Below are 23,377 nucleotides of genomic sequence, written 5' to 3' on the forward strand. Positions count from 1 at the left end.
ATCAAAACAGTGACAGGATTAACCCTATAAAGTCTGCACATGACAATACATATCACATCATATAATGGAGAACATATATTGTGTATGTTAACAGTCTGATATCCGTTGTTTGTCAGTGCTCCATGATAACGGCTTCTACAGGGAATATGTCCAAAGAGGTTTTTAATGTCCTCATTGTGCGTTTAAAAAAAAGTATCGGTTCAGGCACCGTTTAGGCACCGGTATCGTTTTAAAAGTACCGGTTTAGCACCGGTATCGGAAAAAACCCAAACGATACCCATCCCTACAATTGAGGCAGATTTATTTTCAGGCCATTTTAACTTTTTTTCTGTTTGTATCCATCAAAGTGTTTTTAATTGTTTTTTTTTTGTAATGTAGTTATCTCTAATATTACATAAATACAAATGAAGCCTGCAGATGATCCTGTCGGGCTAATTCCACTCAGTGTACTTCCCTGTCCATCAGCTATACTCGTCCTGAGTCTCGTCTGTGTTTGTCTCTTCGACAGCGGACCGTCTGAAGAAAGGATTTGACTTCCAGTGGCCGCAGCCGGACAAGCCCATGTTCTTTTATGTCACCCAAGGCCAAGAGGAAATAGCCAGCTCTGGAACATCCTATCTCAACAGGTTTTAATCTTCTTGATCATTATATTTACCTGATATTAGTCCTGCAATCTTATCTTAGGAAGTAAACCTGAAAAGTCTCACTTCAGTCCTGGGCTCTCACACACATGCAGCCTGTGATGGCACATCTACATTGCTTAGTCTTAAGAGATTTTACATAACTTTCTGTCCAGTGTTTCAGTCGAGCATATTTACTTTCTGTGCCATGGAAAATGATATTCAATTGTTTTTAGTCATGTAATAACCCTTCTTGTCTATGCAGGACTGAGGCAGCCAATGTGGAGAAAATAACCACAAGGTTGCTGAAAGCTGGAGCCAAACCCAATCAGATTGGCATTATTACGCCCTACGAGGGCCAGAGGTCCTACCTGGTCCAGTACATGCAGTTCAGTGGCTCCCTCCACACCAAACTCTACCAGGTAAAGTTACTTATCATTTTGATCTTGTATTGTGCACTTCATCAGAAAAAGTTTAAGCGTTTATGTCTGTATGCGAATGTGTGTGTGAATGCTAAAAAAAACTTATTTTGGCAAATCGGTTCAGGTCTGAATTCTGACAGAGCACATTTCCAGACTTTAACATTCTGTTTCCCATTATCAAGAGCAATGTACAAACAGGTATCAATTTCTAATTTTAAGCCGGCGCTGACCTTCCAGTGTTCAGCTGTTCAGTGGCTCAAATGATCAAAGTTGACAGCTGCATGTCAGCAGCTGTTGCTTTTTAATGTTAATTATGTGAGTGACTTGAGGACCTCCTGAACTTAGACTTGTCTTTTGTGTGTATGTGTTCTCTGCAATCAGTTTGTTGTACTTTCAGATTTTTTTGTCAGGAATTAACCTCCACTCTGTAATTTACAAGGTGACTGTGTTTCTGTAGGTCCAACCACTCCAACGGAATGATGCGTCATCTTGCGAATAGCATCATGTTGCTTTCTCTCAATCATCTGTGAATTCACATCTAATCAATGTCTTAAACAAATCAACAAAACAGTTTGGCAGGACGACGTATTAGGACCAAGTGGCTTGTGAAAAATGCAGTTTTAGGTATTTAGTAGGCTACAGCTGTTACTTCACTGTGCTAGATACATATTGTATCGCCAAATAGATATATCGGATAGGACTCGGTATCAACAGATACCAAATATTAAAGGACTCAGATCAGGATCTGGGCCAAAATAATTCTACAGTAGTGGAGGTTGTAATGGCTCCAAAAATATTTTTTTACGACTTTAAACAATATAATATTTCCAAAGAAAGCACAACCAAATTATTGCATAGGAAATATATTATCCCAAATGATCACTCAGTTTTTCCCACTGATTTCTTCCTGTAGGAGGTGGAAATAGCCAGCGTGGATGCCTTTCAAGGCCGAGAGAAGGACTTCATCATCCTGTCCTGTGTGAGGGCCAATGAGCACCAGGGCATCGGCTTCCTCAATGATCCCAGACGTCTCAACGTGGCACTCACCAGGGCCAGGTAGGACTACACAAAATCAAACGACACAAGTTTGCATAAATCCGCAGGGCCCTCTGTCTAATTTGTATAAATGTTTTGTTTTTGAATAGTCTTTTGCGCCGTGCTTTATTCTTGATTTCACATTCCCCTCAGTATTTTTGAAATGTTATCGTCAACACTGTTATTCCTACGCATCCTTAACTAAAGCTTCGAGCCGTGCAGTCATCTATTGCTTGTCACGTAGGTATGGTGTGATTATTGTGGGAAACCCCAAGGCCCTGTCCAAGCAGCCTCTGTGGAACCACCTGTTGAACTACTACAAGGAGCAGAAGGTCCTGGTTGAAGGGCCCCTTAACAATCTGAGGGAGAGCCTCATGCAATTCAGCAAGCCCTGCAAGCTTGTCAACACCATTAACCCTGTGAGTTGTGTACATACTGTCTGTGAGTGTATTACATACTTAGCCCATATAGAACGTTGAAATATGGGTTTCTTAACTGGATCATGAATATGTTATATTCCTGTGGGGCATGTGGAGGATTTAGGATGCAATTTGAAATGTCCGTGTGCACTTAGAACAAGTACTTAATAGAAAACAGTGTAATAAATCAGTGAACATGCACAAAATAATGAAGAATGTCCTAAAAACAATAAAAATAGCACCTCTTCATCTTTTGTTTCGCAGGGGGGTCGATTTATGAGCACAGCCATGTATGATGCGAGGGAAGCCCTCATTCCTGGATCTGTTTATGACCGCAGCAGTAACGGTGAGAAGTGTTGAACCAAACAACATTATTATTTCAAATTTTAGACAATGTCTTAGTCAAAAACACGAGAAAAAAAAACATGTACTGTATCTACTTAGGTAGTTTGTTGCAAACAGGTCGCTTACAAAAACAAGAGTCATGTAGCTCTGCACACCACCCTATAAAAGGAAGTACAATCAACTTTCCCCTCTTTTCCCTACAGGACATTCGTCCAATATGTATTTCCAGACCCACGACCAGATTGGTATGATCGGCACAGGTCCCGGTCCTCTGACTTCCCTGAACATCCCCATCCCCTTCAACCTTGTGATGCCCCCCATACCTCCACCTGGGTACATGGGGCAGGTCAACGGACCCTCTGCAGGTGACAAAGACAAACAACTGTAGAGTAATACTTAGTGTGGAGTTGTACATGTTCAGTTAACGCTGCTATGAAACGCGTGTAACAGACATCTTTTTCCTCAAGGTCGTGGTGGAGGAATGAAAGGCAAGGCAGGCAGTGGAGGAGGAGGCGGGACTCGAGGTGGGCGTCAAAGAAACCGAGGCAACATGGGAAACCACAGTGGAGGAAATGGAGGAGCAGACCGGCGTGGAGGCCACGTGAGTGGCAGCCAGGCCAGCCAGGATTTGGGCTCCCAGCCCTTCTCCCAGGGGCCTCTGACGCAGGGCTACATCAACATGAGCCAGCCTTCTCAGCTGAGCCAGCCTGGACTCTCCCAGCCTGAACTCTCACAGGTTTGTTCACTGAGCTGCCATTCATTGTGAATACAGCTCAATGATTCATGTGGTATTTAAGATATTTTATGAAGTGCTAAGTAGCTGCACTTAATGAAGCAATATTTTTGTAGTCTGCTTATTCGTAGCAATCATTATCCATTGCCTGGGCTGTTAGCGCATATATTCCAAGTGTTTGTCCAGGTTTCCTCTTCAATTAAAGACTCCAAAACCACTTATACCCTTTCTGCCTGGAAAGAAATGAAGGAGTAACCGTTGACGGCTCTCTTTCACTTTCTGTTTGTTCTTTTTATAGGACAGTTACCTAGGAGACGAGTTCAAGTCCCAGATTGATGTGGCTTTGTCCCAGGACTCCACCTACCAGGGGGAGCGGGCCTACCAAAACGGTGTGACCGGGCTGTCCCAGTACTAAACTGTAAGTAATTCCATTGTAGACTAAATAACATGACTCGTTGACTTTGAAGAAGTCGTTTGACGTTTTGGGAAATATGCTTATTCGCCTCTTTGCCAAGAGGTAACTAGATAGGAACATTAATACCACTATAGGCTTTCGCTGTTGAGGGTAATTACATCTTGTGATTAATAAAGTGCTCTGTCTAGCTGTCTGTTTAGCTTGGCATAACGACTGGAAACAGCTGGCTTGGCTCATGTCACAAAATCTGCCCATGAGCATCTCTAAAGTTCACTTAATTAACATGTTACAGGTAGATTGTCTGTTGTTTTCTTATTATTATTTTTCCACCTTTGTTTCCCTGGTTCCCAGCTGTTATTAAATTGGGTACATTGGGAGAGATCCTAAAACACAAAGTTAAATTCCTTGCATGTGCATGCACACTTAACTAAAAAAAGCTAATTCTGTTTTAGTTAAACTGTTTAAAAATGGAAGAGTAAAAACAAATAGTTTGTGATGTAAGGGGGAGTTATGTGGTGCTCGTACTGCTTCTTGACTGGGACCAGTGACTTCCTGCAGTTTCCTTTGGTTGCTGGCAGCTTCATGGTGAAGACAAGACTTCAGGAAGTCACTGCTTCTGTCAAAGCAACAGCAAACAAATGCAATGTGTTCATTTGTGATCTTTAATAGTGCGAGTAGATGGATTTGGTCACATTCAGGGTTCCCATAGATCCATCAAAAGTAGTTTTAAAAAAAGGCCTTGATTGGTATTAAAATGTCTTAAACCAGTCTTTCAAAGTTCTTTTAAACATGCAAAGACATGGGAAGTAGGATTGTAGTTGATCGTTTTTTCTCAATAACGTCACACGAATCAGGATAGTGGAACCAATAACACATATTTTGTCTGTGGCGGGGATGTTCAGAACAGAGAACAAAGAACCTAGAACTCAGAACAGAGAACCTAGAACTCAGAACAGAGAACCTAGAACTCAGAAGAGAGAACAGGGAATGTCTTTGTGGAACAGGGTAATTTGTGCAGGACGTTTTTCCAAACTCAGAATGACAATCACGGCCGTTTATTCCAACAAGTCCCCAAGTCAACCCGCTATCAGACGCCAGGTATTTCTCAGTTTTATCCTCGTCTCCACCACGCTAAGTAATTCATGTTTTTATTCTTTCTATTTTGATAAGTTGGTCTGAATTATTAATTCTCGGTGGCATTAAGAAAGTCTTAAATCTAACTTGCCTTCAGTCGTGGGAAGCTAATTGTTATCCCAATATTTCTAAACTAGTGTGCTAAACTAATCCAACAGGCTGCTGGTTCCAGCTTTTACTCTATGGACATGAGAGTGGTATCGATCTTCTTATCTATCTCTTAGCAAAAAAACAAAATAAAGCATTATCCAAAACATGGGATTGTTCCTTTTGAAATAGAAAGTTTCTATTTTAATATTTTCAAACGTCTAACAACTATTTCCTCAAACAAGTATTATTTTCTATATACATGTTTTGTATTTTTATTTCAGGTTGCTTGAAAGGAGCTAGGCCTGTCTGAAGCTTAGTTCAATGGCATTTTATTCTGGGGAAGAACAAAAAAGAACAAACACGGAAACCCGTTTTCCACTGCTACAACCGAAGCACCACCGTGTGAAAGTAACAGGAGAGAGACCGTGAGAAACCAACCAATCACAAGAGCGAGAGCAACAATGTGAGTAGAGCTGGACAGGAAGAGAGCGAGAGATGAGCGAGTGCCAGGCTGCGGGAGGAGAGAGGGCTCTGCAGCTCACACGCCACGATGGCGACGGAGAAAACTGTCGTTGACGGAGCAGCGCGGTCGGAGAGGCGAGACCTCCGACAGGTCAAGAAAGCTGGAAGGTCCGAATGTTTCTGGAGGGGAGAAGGAGGGTGGCTGTGTCATCTTGTCCATCGTGCGCCTTCTGAACCCTCTGGGATCTCCAGGCGCTATGATTGGGAACCTTGCTCCAAAAGCTGAGAAAGACGGAGAAGAAGTGTCTCACACAAATGTCCTCCTCGCTAACGTGCAGGATGTCTTCTGTGTCTTTGAGAGTGAGGGAGAAAACAAAAGAGGACACAGCTCTTGAAGCAGTTGATATGGCAACTATTCAACTCAAAGGCTTTAATTGAGGCTCTGCATCTGATCCCATAAGCATCCAGGAGAGACGAGTGTGAACACACTGTTTGGCTATTCAAGTGAACTCCAAAGTGCTTCTGCGGTTGCGCCTCGAAGAGGTCAAGGGAAATGAGGATTACACAGCCACGGATCATTCATTTTTCTTTCTCAGCTTTGAGCTGGAAAGTTTTCTGAATAAAGGCTGTGTCTAAAGATAATCTGTGATGTGAGCTAGTGTAGTTGGCCGTCTTTTAAAGCCGGATTTCAAGGTAGTCTGCAAAGAATTAGATTCAAAAATATAGAAATGTGAAAGAAAAACATCTTTGTCTCTAGATCTGCAGAGGTGAGCTCCAAAGATAATGAGTTTACTGAGACAAATTAGTTTCTGTTAAATGTATCTAAAACAGTGAAAGTAAAGACCATAACCAGCGTATAACTGAATTAAGATGTTATTCTTCTCTGCTCACCCCAAAGCCCCTAAAGCTGAGCAGACCCCCCTGAGTATAAATGGAGAAATGCATCAAGTAAGAAATCAAGTGGGCAATTATTCCCAATGCACAAAAACACATGCATACTTGAGATTATTCATGTGCAAGTTAAGCATCTGATTATCCGAGTAAAGTGAATTACGATTCACTTTTATGAAAGAAATCATGACCTTAAGTTGTCATGCACACGTCTACTCGGGACGAAGGAAGGTCCTTTAACGCCACATTGTGTTGAAGAGAAACGTAATCGTGGGTTTGACCATGTTCCATGGTAGTGAATGATATTTAGCATTTTGGAACGCCCTCAACAGGTTACATCTTGTACGTGCACTGTGAAATTTGGCCAAAAAAACTGAAGACACGCGATGACCTTAGTGTAACATTGTGTTCTTGTCCTATTTATTTTTATTTATTTTTATTTATTTATTTACATCTGTTGTCCTAAAGTTTTGAATATTGTTATTAATGATAGAAAAGTGGGAAACTCTTACAAGTCGTGCAACACGTCATGGGCTGAACAGTTAGTGCGATAACTTTGATAAACATTAGTGACCTTTGTGTTTTAGTTTCACCTGAATGTGTTGTACATTTTCATTTGACATGCTTTCGATGGACACTACTGACGTTTACATTAAGCTTGTTTTCATCAGTATCTAATTTTATTATGAGGTGTACTAACTACTTGTGTTTTCATACCATTGAAAAAAATAATTGTCAAAGCTGTCGTCGTGTTCATGATGAGCTACCGCTCCTGTTAAGTTGTAATAGTTTATTTTGATAACATCTGCAGAGGTCTTATGGTTTAAATTAATACATATAGAAAGATATTATAATAGACAATATTAAGGAGAATATTGATATTGTTATTCATGTATTATGAAGCATAGGGGTAATGTTTACTCTATGCAAATGTAAATGGCAAGAATTAATGTATATTGCATGAGAGTGACTGTATGTTAGTATAATACATTGACGAAGCCGGTTGAAATCCGTGAAGTGACTCACAATTACAAGAGACTTTTATTGTGAAGGTGACTTTACAAGACGGGAATCTTATTGTGAAAGCGACTGAAACCGGAAGTGACGGTTTTGACCGTAAACAGGAAGGGTATGAGACTCCGTCGTGTTTTGGAGAGATTCATTCTCTTGCTCAGGTAAGCTGGACCCAGGAGGGTGTGCTGCCGTGAGCTCCCGGAGGAGCCGAGAGCGCCTCGAATGATTGTTTTACACTTCCTGCCATTAAATGTTGATAACTTAATCCATGCACGTCCGGAAGCCTGTTTTTTCCACCATCTGCAGAGTGCCCCAGTTTTGAGAATACCTTACACTCCTCTGACCTGGTCAGGATATTTAAAGGCTGGTTTGAATAAGCTTAATATCCCGTCGTAAATACTTGTACAGAGCACTCGCTCAAAGTACTCCAAACTACAGAGGAAAGAAGCAGCCACAGAGGTTTCAGTCCATTTCTGAAAAACATGTCACTGACGAGCTGTTCTACGTGTTTTCATCCCCACAATAATGGCCAACTTCAGCTGTGCATCTTACTGCATAGGACATTACATGATGTGTATCCACTATCTCTGTTTCTGCACAGAAGTATCTGTTTACACTCTAAATTGTTGTAAAACATCTGGATTAGATCTCCAATAGATGGACACGTGTTCACAAAGTCTAAGTATTATAAAGAAGATAGAAAAATACCAATAAATGCCGACCGCACCCCTCTCCAACACACATGAAGTAGTTTGTGCATGTCCTGTGACTAGAGGGAAACTTTTTGAGTTGGATGTTTTCCTATGATACAAGTCTGTGTTTGGCTTGTTGCTGTTTAGAACTGAAGTGAAAAAGTTGTGTCCGCACTATTTTTATCTGCTGATTGATGTTAGTAGTGATACAATTATGCTCACTAAAATAATATATTAATATAATTTCTGCAAATTAAAGTTTGCTTCTTGTTTTCCCTCCTTTGTCTTCACTGTGCTTCACTCACGTTGCAGATGGATTGACAGAAATTATTATCATGCAATTCTCTCTCAAATCGGAACTGCTTTGCAGTTTTAATAACAACGACTTTGTATTCCAGCTGCAGTCCTACATGTGCTGTATGATTCTCAAGAAGTCTTTTCAGGCCATGGTTTCTCCTCCGGGACTATCGTCCATGAAGCCTCTAAAGCAGCCAGAGCGGTCCTATCGCATCCAGGTCGCAGTGTGCACGCGTGCAGGCTGATTGGCTGCGGGCTGACACCGTTTCCCTGCTCCGCAGACTCGCGCAGCTGTAGCGGGTGCTCGGAGCCTGTGGAGCCAGCAGGTGGTACTCTACTGTCAGGCTGTGTCCGACTGTTGAATGCGGACAGCCGGCTGGTTGAAGAGCGATCTGACCACCGGGACGAGGTCAGACGGAAGAAAGGAAAGCGGCGTCTTTACCCGGGAGGAGACCGCGGGCACTCCAGTCACCGAGGGGCGCAGGTTTGCCTCCGCCGGGTGGTGACTCTCCGGGCTCCGCAGAGGTGACCGGTGGCCGCCGGTGGCCAGCAGGCTCGGTGCAGCGTCTTGCAGTTATTGCGCTCTCGAGAATAAAGGAGAGGAGAAGAGTGGGACGCGGGATTATTGTTGGCTGCAACACGGACTCATCAAGGGTTTACACCGAAATTGGGTAAGTGTGTTGATTATGATATTTGATAACAACGGGTGTTGTTCACATTTTGAACCAGAAACAATACCTGTTGGGCTAATGAATGATTGAAGTCTCTCTCTCTCTCTCTCTCTCTCTCTCTCTCTCTTTGTAGAAAATAAGTCTCAGTCACCTTGTAAGATGTTTCCTCACCACAGAGAAAGGTAAGGGCGCTTTGACTGGTCCCATGTGACATTAGTACTCCGACCACTCCATAAACCTGACTAAGAAACATACAGTAATGTATTCATCCACAGTGGAAAGTCATTATTAACTTGAAGAAAGTTAAATAATGGTAATTATTTTAAAATAATGTAATTCTAAAACACAGATTTAGGAATCGTGCATCCCAGAGCATCAACGGATGTTTCTGTGCAGTGGTTGCAGCAGTATTACATTTTTCTTTTAGCCCCTCATACTGACACAGATTCAGCAGGGTCATTCCACACTTGGCACATCTTCTGTAACCTTCTTTCTCTTTGTGGCCCTGGGGTGTTCATACTGTCTGATCCATACTTCTTAGTAATTGCTACGTTTTGTTGCATTTGTAACTAAAGGAGTGATCATGCAGAGGATTATGAAATAAAAATGCTCATTTAATTTACAATAAATGTAAAAATCTTCTCTCAGATTTGTATAATATGTGTATAATATCAAAGGTGGCTGAGTATCTATCTGCCGGACGGTTGTGTTGTCACTGCTGTCTTTTAGATTGATTATTTAATGAGTCTTTGGTTGAACTTCATTTCTTTTGGCAAAACTGAAGGATTGGTGCTAAATATAAAAAGCAACCTTGCATTCACTGATAAATCAGTCAAAAAGATTTAGATCGAGTGCGGGAGAAACCGAGTAAAGAAGATTGTTGTTACTGTAGATTGTAGGAATTAGTGCAGTGTTGACGATGAGGGGCAGTCGCCCCGTCCAATCACCAGGCTTTGTTCTGCTTAAAGAGCCCCATGGAGCCTGGAGCCCACATCCATCTGCTGAGGATGAAGGAGAGACGCAACATCCTAAACCAACTATGACTCAAGATTAATGTTTCCTTTGCCTTATAATTATTTATTTGATATCTTTAGGCTTAAGACGGTTGCCCGGACACTAAAAGCGATTTGCAAACATGACCTTGTGTTTCAGGAAATTGTAATCAGCAAAGCTATTTTATAGACTCAACAAATATTAGAGCAAATAGCAAGCAGAATCCTGCTGATGAACCCAATTGTTAGTTCCAAGCCAAGTTATATCGATAAATGATTTAAATGTATGATTTTATACCTGGACAGCACTAACGGCATATGACAAGATATATTTTTATTATTCTGACTTCATTTGAACAGCCTACATATAATGTCCAAGGTGGTAGATGTATAGTTACTTTATTTCTTCAACAATGTTAATAAAACAAACACTCGAATGTAATCCATATACATTATTTTATAGACATTTTTTTATTTTCACACAGATCTCACTCGCAGCTTCAAACGGCACTCATCTGTCTTGTCTCAGTCAAATCTCAGTTCAGTGTATCGGGGGCTGCAACAGGAGATCCACTGACAACAGGGAGGCTTACTGTGAAATGAGATGAAGAATTCTAGTGCGTGTTATTATCAGACTATCAGACTGGAGTGGTCAGCCGTAGAAATGCCACCGCTCATATCAACATCTTTACAGTCAAGGGCTGTATGTACGAGTGTTATGCTTCTCCTTTCATCAATATTTCCTGCGCCGAGAACCACACAGAGTGTGGATTTGTGTGTCACTAATGGGGTCAGATATAAATGTACAATGGATGGCCAAGATAATGTCGTTCTATTGGGAACAGTCGCCGCAACGTACCATACTGCACAGAAGAAGTATCCTGCTTTTAAGTTATAACCATATCATATTTAAACTCTGCACCACTATTCAGCAATTCATTTGAAGAGATGGAGACTGAGTGATGATCTGGCTGTGATACTTTTTTCTTTTCTTGATTATTATCAATGTCGTTATTATCTGTACCAAAACACTTCAGCATTGGGTTTATAATCTGTCTCCCATATTTTAAAGACATTTCAGAAAGAAGCTCAGTCCGTATGTATTTGTTATGGGAGTCAGTCCAGTTTCATTGGCGATGACATTGACATTGATGTGTGACCTTGTCAATGAAGCTAGGTTATTCGTGTTGTTAGCCACCTGAGCCTTATGCATGGTAATGTCCATGGACTGGTTGGCCCACCACGTTGAGCCAGGCTGAAGTATCTCAAAAACTATTAGATGTTCCATGAGCTCGGCACAGACATTCATGGTCCTGAGAGGATGTATCCTATGGACTTTAATGACTTGCCTCGAGTGCTAGCAGCAGGTCAAAATGTGTTTAAGTGAGATGGTGAACATGGTCAACATTACACCTGGTAGACGTCAACATGGGAGCATTGTTACTGCGAGCAGTGACCACGCTGACGTTAGCACGTACATCGCTGTAGGCTGTTCTGTCGTCGTGTTTCTGGCTTTGCATTGGTTTAGAGAGGAATGTGCTCCAAGCAGAAAAAACAATAGTCTACACTGTGACTTCAGTGAATGTCAGAGCGAAAATTTTGTTGCATATTTAGACTAATGCGTAACTTTTAGTTTTATATTTTTCCGTATGTAGGCTACTTTGCTTTATTTTAAACCAGTGTGGGAATACACAGGGCTGTACATGCACAGACTGGACACCAGCTAAAGAGGAACGAAGGAGTTAAAAATGTAGGAAGAGCTTTAGCAGTCGTGCTCCTCATATCACATGACTGGCTAAACCTCCTCCCAACACGAGGGACTTTGTTGCTTTGATATATTTACCTCGTATCCAGGATACATCTCTGCAAATACTGGCAGGCGCAGAGAGGAGGGTGGAGGGTGAAGGACTCGGGAGCGGGTCCAGAGCGTTTTAGTCAACGTCCTTTTGCCAGCTAAGTCACAGCCCTTTATGGGGAATGACGCAGGGAAAAGTGGGAGAGAAAGCCAAAGGAGGACTCCAGCATCTGTCCCTGGATGGCAGCGGGACAGATGGAGTCGTTCCCTTATGGAAATACTGAAAAAAGAAACTCAATTTGAACCAAGTTGCATGATAAAGGGTTTTATTGGAGGGCAGTTTAAATGTTTTTAAGCTCAAATCATAAGCAAAACAACATTCTTGTCAATTCAAAATGCTTTTCGTCTTGTTTCCCATGATTTTAAAATTTGCAGATCTTCCTCAAAGCGAAGATCATCATTAACTACATTATATTCCGCTACTTCTAAACCATTCTTAATTCACCTGATGTGTGTGAACGGGTTTGCTTTTTGATATTTCCATATACAGAAACAATTTTCTTATCGCCATCACTGTGCTTCCTCCTCCAGGGAGCAGCCGATCTTCAGTGCCCGGGCCCACGTCTTCCAGATCGACCCGGCCACGAAGAGAAACTGGATCCCCGCCAGCAAGCATGCCGTCACCGTGTCCTTCTTCTATGATGCCAACCGCAACGTGTACCACATCATCAGCGTGGGCGGGACCAAGGTGAGGAGGAGGAGGAGGAGGATGACAGAAAGAAACTACATGAACATTATCAATAAAGAAATGTTCCAGTAGATTTGACATTCAGAGCTCAAATGTGAACCAGTGAAAACACACAATTTCTGAGGGATTTTCTGAAAGTAGTGTTATTATGTGGTGACCATGGCAACCAGAGATGATTTCTAACGAAGGCTTCTGTCCAAACAAAACAGCTTTAAATCCATTTCTGTCTTCGCCAGCCATCGTCCTACAAGAACAACTATACGGTTAAAATATAAATATATATATATACATAGTATACACAGTGGGTGTCAACAAATCAGCAGCTAGAGCGTCTTTCTGGCCTGTGGATTCAGATTAAGAGGAAGAGGCCACATCAATTGCTGGGGGGGGGGGGGGGGGGCTGGCTGGTTATCTGATCTCTTCTGAGCACCTCTGGTCTGACCCACATATGTTTTAGCGGGGTGGCAGTTGGTCGCTCAGCAGCCCAATCCTGCCAGGACGAGTGTCTGCCTCCACAATAATCTCCACTGCTGTCGCCACCGTCCAACATGTCAAACATTTCACTGCAGTCACGGAGACTGTGGAGTTCATGTAAAAACTGTTGGAGAGAAAAGGACGTAAAAGCTCCTAAACTGCCATTGCCCTTCACTTCTCGGGTTTTAGATCAGGTCCATTTTTAAGGCTGGAGATGACGTAAAAAGGTTTATAAATAGATCCACTCTAATCATTTTTCTCATGTAGAGGGAGAGAGGTGGATGCCGCTCCTCTGAAATTACTTTGGACAATAAGACAATAATTGTGACGTTGCTGAGCTTCAGGTTTTTATTCATATTCAAAAGAATGTGTCTCAAGGGAGGAAGTGCCTGAAAATAGATGAACAGGAATCCCAGAGGGAAGCACAGATGTTTCCGTGCATTCTTCTCTTTCCAGCAAGCAAGTCAAACATGGAGGTTTTTGGAGGCACTGTGTTCAAACAATGACACTAAATTACGTCATGAAACTAAATAATCAAACTTCTCAGCAGTAGTTTTTGTTATTTACGGCTGCAGACTCCAAAAGGAGAAATCCCAAATGCAACCACAATATTTATCTGTTAGAATAAATTAACACTCTAGGTAATTCAATCACCCAATTGTCTGATGCCTCTGTTGTTTCAATGTTGAGCTTTCGTTCTGCTTTTGTGAATCCACCAGCGTAATATTTTACTCATCGTAGTTCATACATTTATTTGCTTTTGCACCTTTGCTGTTTTCCTGCACAAGTATAAGAAATTATGGAGAAATTAATACAATAAATAACATTACTACAGAAGTGTGGAGACGAAGTGTTGCTGACTTCACATCATTCTCATGCACTCCTACTTCTTAATTTAAAAGTAAAGTATCTTGTCGCATTTTAGTTTAGCTTTACTTTGAGAAAAAAAAACTACATGGGTGTTAAATAAAGAGTGTACAAATTACAATTTCTCCATAAAAGTCCTGTACGGTCTGGAATGACATGGCACATTTAAAGCCTAGAGTTATGAAATGTTGCTTTAATAAGCAATATTAATACAAAGTAATGATTTGAGTTGCCCTGTCAGTAGCTGCTGCTGTAATCCACTGTGGACCAATCTGAAGCACCGGTCTTTTAAACATTTTATTTCTGTCTTCGCAGGCAATTATCAATTGCACCATTACACCCAGCATGACCTTCACCAAGACGTCTCAGAAGTTCGGCCAGTGGGCGGATAGCAGGGCCAACACTGTGTATGGACTTGGTTTTGCTACAGAGCAACAGCTGCATCAGGTAAACAAACCCAATGTCAACAAAGGTGAAAGTACTGATGAATACTTGAGGAAATCTATTTTATTCATCAAATCCTCTCATTCATTCCACATTTCCGGAGGCCAATGAGTGCTGCATTATTAATGTTTCATTCCACTGAAACGGTTTATCACCCCTCTTTTGGAAAGTTCTCAGATAAGTTTAAGGAGGTGAAGGATGCAGCTCGTCTGGCGCGAGAAAAATCTCAGGATAAAGAACTGGCCAACACAGCGCTCACCATCGCTGCTCCGCAGGTGAGCGGAAAAAAACATGATCATGAAATCATAGAGCAAGTCATCACAGCCACAGTCATGATCCACAGAAACTTCCTGTGATGCATTTTTGTAATTTTAGGATCGAGGAGGCACTTGCCAAGGTTAGATGAATGCACCTCTGTTAATTTGCAGCAGTTCAGCTATTATAAATGTCCATTGTTTTTAAATGAAAGGAGGGATGGAGAGAGAGAGAAATGAAGGATGAGCTGGGTCACTTGTCTCAGAGGTAAGACAAAGTGAGGAGAACTAGGACGATGGTAAAATTATCCCGTATCGCTCAGCGGTGCAACGCTTCCTCTGCTACCGAGAAGCCTCTGAATCCAACACCGTGATGATGAACATGTAGTCGGCTCAGGGCTCTTTTCATCGATAGAGAATAATTACCCATCAGTTGCATCTGCTCGGTCATGATGAACACGCCAATTTTCTTTTAATTCTACGGCTGAACAGATTTCAAGTAATGTCTCGAGCTTTGACTTTATCGATTTGATGAGCACATGGAAACGACACGACATTCGCCAACTGCGTCTGTAAATGGTGCTCGATGCTTTCTAAGTGCATAGCTGCTTGTGGTGAGCTCTGTGATGACGTGTTTCTTTGTCTGTTTTCTTTCTCTCTCCACCTGCTTGATTTCCTCTGTAGTTCTCACAGGTGAGTCTGTCGTTGTTTTCTTCTTTCTGTCTGTCTTTGAATGTATTTAAACCTGCTGTGATGGGTTTATATCTCTTGTTTAATCAGAAACGGACAACACAATAATACAGCTCACATCAGTGTGTTTTTGATTTAATCATTGAGCAAACTTCACTTGACTCAGATGTGAAAACGGATGTTTTAAGATCCAACAGTAGTTTTATTCTGTCTGAATAACCATTCGGTGTTGTGATGCCTTGTGTGCTACCACTAGAGTCCATTTACTGACGTGTTTCTCAGGACCTCTCTGACGAACTCCAGTCTCCACCGGTGATGTGTGTGAACGGACCCGAGGAAAAGATGTTCCGCAGCCAGAGCGCGGACATCACCCTGTCCGCTGAGAAGGAGCGCATAAAGAAGATGCTCTCTGAAGGGTAACTGAGTTACTCACACACACACAGAGACACAGAAACACACACACACACACACACGAGTGGAAATTGAAGTCCATGGAAAAGTCTGAAGTCTAATCTCACTTTCTGTTCAAGCGGATAAGAATACCTTTGAGAAAAGCTTGTTTTGTGGAGCTGTTAAGAATCTGGTTTCACTTGTGATTGTGTTACTACTTCTTCTTTTAAAATCTTGCATTTGGGATTTGAAAGAAGATGAAAAATGTATCACTTTATACATTCTTGTTTGACTATGGAAATTCAACCAAAAATTCATTTCAGCACACCGTTTTAATGACCTGATAAATGTTCCAGAGCTGTCAGCCACATCACATCAGTGGATAGAGTTGTCATGGTGATGGTTCAGTTGTCACATGACATAAGAATGGAATTTCAGTCATGTGATAACCATCTCCATGGCAACTGAGCAAACTCAATGATGTAGAAAGCTTCAGTAAATTAATGTGTCCTAAGATTTGTTTTGCTTAAGATGTATTTGCCTCCTTGCTGGGAGTTGGATGAGAACATTGACATCACGTAGTCGTAATATAGTAAGAAGTAATATGAAGATGCATTCAGAGGCGGGTTAGCTCAGCATAAAGACTGGAAACAGGGGACCCTTGATTCAACTAAAGCTCAATAATTAACATTCCACATCTTGTTTGTTTTATTATACAAAAATCAGAGTATAGAAAAGTAAAGCTGTGGTGTGACCACTTTAGAGCTGCTGGTTAGTGGATTTAGTTCCTTATTTGCTAAACTAAGTGGCTCCAGCTTTATATTAAAAAGAAAAATATGAGCATGGTGTTTTCTCATCTAATTCTTACAAAGTCTATTTCCCAAAATGTCAACCGACAAAGACACATGTACATTATGTACAGGTCACACTGCCATGGCTCCACATAATGGTATTAAAGTACTTTAATAGAAAGCTGTTCATCATATTGTTGAGAAGGAATGTGATTGCATATCAAGTTATTCAAAAATAATAGGAATTGTGAAACATTTACAACACGTGTGTTACAGAAATGTTAGGAATTGTGCAATTCTGTGCCGACAGGTATCTTACCAAACAGATTAATCCTCTTTGTCATGGTACTCATATTGCAGTTTGGAACATATCAGATTTTGTAATTCTAACATTAGCTAAACTGCAGGAGATTGCTACAGATTTCATATGATGAATACTATTGATTGACATCCATTTCCCCAGCAGACTTCACTGAGTATTAACATGGTTTTCATTTTGAGGATTAATAACAGACGTTATTCAATCTATTAAGCTTTCTGAGTCGGTGAAGAGGCAATTGTTGAGTTTTTACTCATTCTTAACATCAAATCAAGCTTGTAAACATCTGCTCAATCAGTCGGTTTGAGCCACCCTCAAAGCTTTTATATCCTGCAGTCCAATTATCACAATGGAAAGCTGGTCCTTAATGGTTACCATGGTAAACTGTTGCCATGGCACAACCGCAAGCTTTCTAGATGTAAAAGGGACGAATCAAAAGCGAAGCGAGAATCTGACTGATCTTTCCTGCAGATTATACTAAATACGATTAAAATTGCTATGTGTTTTTTAGGTCTATCTGTGAGATGAACCTGGAAGCAGAGTTCTTCACGATGCAGGACAGCAACACCAAGCTGGTGGCAGCTTTGCATGAGGCTAATGCTAATGTGGAGCAGTGGAAGAAACAGCTGGCAGCCTATCAGGAGGAGACGGACCGACTCAGAGAGCAGGTGAGCCTCGACTGTCTGTACGGTGGGTACAGAAGACATTTTGGACTGTGCATGCACTGACAACTCTATTAGTCATTGTTAAGATATTAATTTAAAAGCAAAAATCAACCGACATACCAGTTGTACGCCTGTAGCTTCATGTCAGCGATCTCCAACAGTCTTCAGCAGTAGGTTCAGAAGTCAAATATATACCATTACTTCGTGTTTCCCCTCGGTTTACAGCTTTGGCGGGGGGGGTGACACACAAACACTTAAAGGAAACATGTTAATTTCTTTTAATGACAACCACAAAGTGTGCAGGTTTATGGATGAACATTTCCAGAGCCTCTTGATATGCGTCAGAAAAGTCTGGCCCATTGATCGAGACCCGCAGGCCGGCTGCGAGATGGTCTCCTTGCAGCTCGTTGCAGACGTTTGTCTTGATACATGAAATGTTATGCTTTAAAAGTGATAGCTGATGGCTTAAAATAGTGGTGGCTGAAAGCAGCAAATCACAAATGTATTACCCTCGGACCAAAAAGTTGATCATAGAGTTCTGGCCTCGAGTGTTCTGGTAGAAAGTACACGTATGAACTGCCCTATGCTGAAACATGGTGTTTGCCAATCGAGGAGTAGCACGAAAGTCTGAAAACAAGGTACCATTTGGGTTTAGATCAGGCCATTCTTCCCAACTAGCCCCTCGAGTCTTCTCCTTCATCGTACACACATGAGTGTTGATGTCCTGCAGCAGAACTATCGGGTCCCCAGTTGGTGCCCTTTCCAGAATGCCACCCAGAGACTCCAAGAAGGCTGCGTTCTCTGAGCGGCTGTTCAGTGCAGAGGCACACACCACAGTCAGAGACCTCCCCTTAGCAACGCACAGGTGCAACTCGTTCCCCGGGGAAAACTCCAACACAGTGGAGCTCAGATGGAGGCTCATGGGTATCTCAACACCCGCCCGGCACCTCTCACCCTGGGCAACTCCAGAAAAGGATAACCAGCCCCTCTCCAGGAGTTTGCTTCTAGAACCAGTGCTATGCGTGAAGGTGAGCTGTTCTAGGCGGTACCACTCCACCCTACCACACCAGCTTCGGGTTCCTTACCCGCCAAAGAGGTGACATCCCACGTCCCTAGAGCTAGTCTGCAATGCCAGAGGTCAGCACGCCTCGGTCCCCACCATTGCCTGCCACAGGCCGGCGGCTCAATGAATTGTTTCCGGGCTGTGCCCATGCGAGTCCCATATTGCAAGGCCCAGCCACCAGACGCTTGCCGGTGAGCTCCCCTCCCAGGTCTAGCTCCAGAAGGGGGCCTCGTTTTCCCTTTTCTTGGCGGGGTCTGACAACTTGTTTCCAGATGCTTCATAAAAGGTTAGTTATATGATTAATGGACTGTTGTAACTGATAGTGACTAACAACAACAATCAAACATAATCATAAACATAATTAATGATAAATGGAGTGTACATGTATAGTGCTGTTCTAGTCTCACGACTTTTCACACTACATGTCATCATTCACCCGTTCACCCTGATGACCGGGCCATGCAAGGTGCCACCTGCCCATCAGGACTAACTCACATTCATACAACATTCACACACCGTAGCCTCAGTGTCTTGCCAAGTACACATCGACATGGACATAACAAATAACAATAATTCATAATGCTCATAATAATTTCATACTGTATACAGAGATATTTTCTGAGATGGTTATTGTAACGTGAACATCTCAGACCATTACATCCCCAGTGATAGCTGGTGACCTGTCCAAGGAGGACCCTGCCTCCTACCCAGCGCATGCTGAACAGAATAAGCAGTTTATATGAATGGCTGGTTGGTTTGATGGCTGGATTAACAGTTGCATTGAAAGCTTGACCTTAAAAAGCTTGACCTCAATCTCAGTGGCTACATATTTAATGTATTAGAAAAACCTCTGTAGAGGGTTACCAGAGGTGAGTCATGAAACAGATCCGTTCAAAAGATGAAACACCACTGGTTTAACTTAAGTCAGGCCAAAGAAGGCCTCCTGCATTACTGAGCCAAACACTGAGCATCTCCTCTCTGCTGAGGGAGGTCATGCTGGTTTTGATTGGCTCCCCACTTAAGTTCCTTGATTTGAATCCATTTGTTTCTAACTCTGGAAAGCTGTTCATTCTGTACACATCTATTGCTTCTGTCCATCCTGGAGAGGGATCCTCCTCTGTTGCTCTCCTGGAGGTTTCTTCCCTTTCTTCCCTGTGAAAGGGTTTTTTCTATTTCTTGGGAGTTCTTCCTGATCCGATGTGAGGTCCTGGGACCGGGATGTCGTATGTGTACAGATTGTCAAGCCCACTGAGGCAAATTCGTAGTTTGTGATATTGGGCTATACAAAATAAACTGAATTAAATTGTGTAACAAAATAAAAAAAGGACAAGTTAGTCAGGCTGGTAACACACTTAATCATTTATTGACAGGACTTGTGCTGCAGGCCTTTTCCCTCCAGGATTTATTCAAGGGCTTTCCCCGCTGGTTAAAGCGGTTCACCAGGCACATAGAAATGTTACATTTCACCACAAGGGAGTTGGTCTCGATACCCAGAACCCTAGACGTGCACTTTAATTACCTCTCAGGTTCCAGTGAATGTAGATGCATCTGGCCTCTCTGTCCTCACTCATCAATAAAAGGTATTTTCCCATATGCTGGTTGCTGGTTCCTTTGGGAACGACCTCGCCCCAAGCTGACAATTACAAGTCTCTAGAGTCAATGCTTGATTCTTTTCCATTATAGCCCAGCTTTACAGTATCGATCACTAATTTGTAATCATCCACCACTCGTCTGGTATTTCAACAAGAAACAGTTTTCCTCGTTTTGGTCCACATGAACAAATGAATTCATACAAGTGAGAACCATTTCTCCGTCTCCTTTGGACCGAGCTTGTTCCCTCTATCTGGAGGAGACCAGGTGGCTGAATATGGTTCACGTCTCTGGGGAGGGGCGAGGGAGAGAGAGAGAGAGGCAGAGGGGTTTGTAGGACAGCGATATCCTACTTTCAATGCCCCAGTTAGGAAAAATGAAAAATCACCAGAGGGAGCTGGCATCCACTCGCTTTTCTCTCTCTCTTTTATTCGTTCTACCGCTTCTCGAGTCTCAGCCATATATGGCTTAAAATAATCCAGCCTGTCTCTTCCTCTTAGAGGTTGTCCTTCTGTTTTTTTCCTGATTTATGAGACGCAGATGACACAGCAGCGAAGATGTCACTCCTGTTTACCTGACAACGATAACATGATTCATCTGCCTGTTCAAACTAAACACACGTGAGGCTATAGAATGAATAAAACACAAATAACATCGGTAAAGAAAAGCAAAAATAAGTGAGAATCGAGAATTCTTTTCAATTCGATTGGCTGAGCTCAAATTGAAAGTTAAACTTTGGTGGCAATGACGGCAAATAATTGGTCTCCCCTCATTTTAATTTAATGTCGGCCTAAATGTTTAACAATACTGAATGCTAAGATTTCCATGTGAAGCCATATCCTGCATGCTGAATATGACTCTATCTCTGTGTGTTGTAAGGTGGCTGAATTGGAGGCCCATGGAGGCCACGGCCCCAGTGACCTGCTGAAGGATGAGCTGACCCAGTCCCTGGAGGAGCTGGAGGCCCTGCTGAAGGCCAAAGATGAGGTCAGTGCTTATTGGTCTATTTCCATTTTCAGCTGGGAGACGGGAAGCTGTAAAGTTCGTCACAGGTGTTGATGAAAGAGTCAGCTCCTCAAAGTGAACCTTTTAAAATATATATATAATTTTCCAGGAAATTGACATTCTGCAAAGCAAGAAAGTCGAGTACCACGAGATGGAGCATCACAGGGACGAGGCCATTCACAGATTACGGGTAGGAGTGAGGTCACTACGGTGACGTGGTATGCTTTCATTCATGATGCACGTTTTTGTTGAGTAACAGGAATAATCAACAGCTTTCTCTTCTGCAGGAGACAGAGATGCGCAACGCTGAGTTGGAGCATCGCATCCAGAACTCCGAGCAGAACCTGAATAACTCTCTGGAGGACCGGGACCGCATGGACTGTGAAATCCAGAGGGCCATTGAAATTCTGGACATCAAGATCTTTGACCTTAATGACCTTCGCCAGAGCCTGGTTAAACTCATTGACAAATAAGAGTGTGAAAGTATCCAACCCGAGACGGAGACATGGAACAGATGACAGGGTTAAACAAAACAAGATGGGGCTGGCCGGGTCCTCTTAACGCACAAGAACCACCTCGGCTGCAGGGGGGAGCAGCATGAACCTGGTTCTGCTTATACAGTCTAATGTATCGCTTCAAGTTGCTTTCAAGGGTAACAATCAATGCAATAAACCAACTTTAAGGTAAGTGCTTAACACCGCGAGACATTTAATAAGAATTGGTGCTTGTAGTTTTTCATAAGTTGACTTTTGTACACATGTGCAGTGTCAGTATGAGTAAGAGGCCTTGTTTTTTTGTTTTTTAAATGACAGGGGATATTTTCACATCTTTAGAGCAAAACAAGTCCATGAAGTGAATGCAAATAAAAGAGGACAATACAAAATAACTTTAAAGAGATTTGCTTAACAGCCTGTCTAAAATAAATGTATTACTGAATTAACGATCAACAAAGTTTGATTAGTGCAGAGATACACTTACTTTGTGTTGAGTGAAGGACAGAGTTGTTCTATTTGCTGCTTTTTCCACAGGAATAAGTAATGACATATATTCATAGTCAATAAAAAATGTATGCCACACACATTCAACATTAGATCTTAATAGTGACACCAAAGATCAAATGTTAGGAGCAGAGTCATCAAAGTAGTTCAGCACTCGTCTATTAGCACATCTTCATTTAAACTCGTAAGACTCCTTTAAATCTAAAATGTGTGACAGTAACCTGTACGTAGATATGATACAATAGGTAATTACATTTAGGATAAATTAGTATTTTCCACATGATATATAAATCTATAATGTTACAGCTATTAAGTAAATGCAAGAAATGAAAGTCATCACTTAGATAAGATAAGTAGAACTGGTCTGAATAGTCGTCCTGTCATCTGAACAAACCACTGACTGTGTAATTTATTTAGGAAAGACGCATTCAAGGAACTGAGGGAGACATGTTCTGCCTTCTGTCTTTGCCTTGACTTGGCTGTACTGTTTGAAAAGTGATATCAATCTTATTTCCTATTGGTTAACACAGTCCATGATACTACGTGTGTGTGTGTGTGTGTGTGTATATATCTTTCCGAGCCTTATTGTTCTATTTTAAGGATGGTTGTTGATAATCATGCCAGTCTGTCTCTTAAACTTTGAGTTGTTGTAATTGCAGTTTGGAAATAAAAGCAAAGAATACACTCAGTCAGTCATTTTAATGAACCTTTTCCTTGTGTTGACAGTTGGTTTATATCTACCAAAGCATTCCTCAAAATGGATTCAGCACTTTGATTATGCTGTATATTATTTACGTTTAGTGATTCACAGACCAAGCAAAACATCCACATTTAAAACTCAAATTGATATTATTTATCAGTCACTTACTTTGTCTACAGGTACCGTTGAGATGAGCGTCTAGTTTGTGACCAGAAGTTCGCTGGTTCGATCCCCAGTCCTGCAAGGTTGAATGTGTTTGGTTTGTTTAGGACTATAATCCAAAACATATATAACCCAAAACAAAATACCAGACAGTTAACGACTGAAGTTAGACCAACTTTTAGCTTTTAGG

At 41.8% G+C, this 23,377-nt stretch overlaps 2 protein-coding genes across 4 annotated transcripts in view; both read left to right on the forward strand.

Moving 5' to 3' along the window:
* The window catches only part of LOC130198550 (regulator of nonsense transcripts 1-like), an 18,595-nt gene extending 9,355 nt beyond the window's left edge, over nucleotides 1–9,240 (forward strand). For 2 of the 3 annotated variants that reach the window (XM_056421747.1, XM_056421746.1), the window contains exons 16-24: nucleotides 509–626; nucleotides 886–1,042; nucleotides 1,956–2,098; nucleotides 2,322–2,496; nucleotides 2,761–2,842; nucleotides 3,045–3,206; nucleotides 3,309–3,577; nucleotides 3,873–3,992; nucleotides 5,495–7,845. In XM_056421747.1, coding sequence (XP_056277722.1) covers nucleotides 509–626; nucleotides 886–1,042; nucleotides 1,956–2,098; nucleotides 2,322–2,496; nucleotides 2,761–2,842; nucleotides 3,045–3,206; nucleotides 3,309–3,577; nucleotides 3,873–3,989 — 1,223 coding nt within the window. In that variant the 3' untranslated portion in view covers nucleotides 3,990–3,992; nucleotides 5,495–7,845. Of the gene's footprint in view, nucleotides 1–508; nucleotides 627–885; nucleotides 1,043–1,955; nucleotides 2,099–2,321; nucleotides 2,497–2,760; nucleotides 2,843–3,044; nucleotides 3,207–3,308; nucleotides 3,578–3,872; nucleotides 3,993–5,494; nucleotides 7,846–8,850 lie in introns of those variants that run through there. The other variant, XR_008832636.1, reaches the window with a different exon arrangement.
* LOC130198551 (homer protein homolog 3-like) lies at nucleotides 9,151–23,013 on the forward strand. Its single transcript, XM_056421748.1, has 10 exons — nucleotides 9,151–9,240; nucleotides 9,374–9,422; nucleotides 12,619–12,775; nucleotides 14,432–14,563; nucleotides 14,731–14,835; nucleotides 15,787–15,920; nucleotides 17,516–17,672; nucleotides 21,202–21,309; nucleotides 21,437–21,517; nucleotides 21,615–23,013. Exons 2-10 carry the CDS (start codon nucleotides 9,400–9,402, stop codon nucleotides 21,798–21,800), a joined length of 1,083 nt encoding a protein of 360 aa, XP_056277723.1. The 5' UTR covers nucleotides 9,151–9,240; nucleotides 9,374–9,399; the 3' UTR covers nucleotides 21,801–23,013.
* Nucleotides 23,014–23,377: the final 364 nt, after the last annotated feature.

The sequence above is a fragment of the Pseudoliparis swirei genome, chromosome 8 (assembly GCF_029220125.1).
Source record: "Pseudoliparis swirei isolate HS2019 ecotype Mariana Trench chromosome 8, NWPU_hadal_v1, whole genome shotgun sequence".
Classification (NCBI taxonomy): Eukaryota; Metazoa; Chordata; class Actinopteri; order Perciformes; family Liparidae; genus Pseudoliparis; species Pseudoliparis swirei.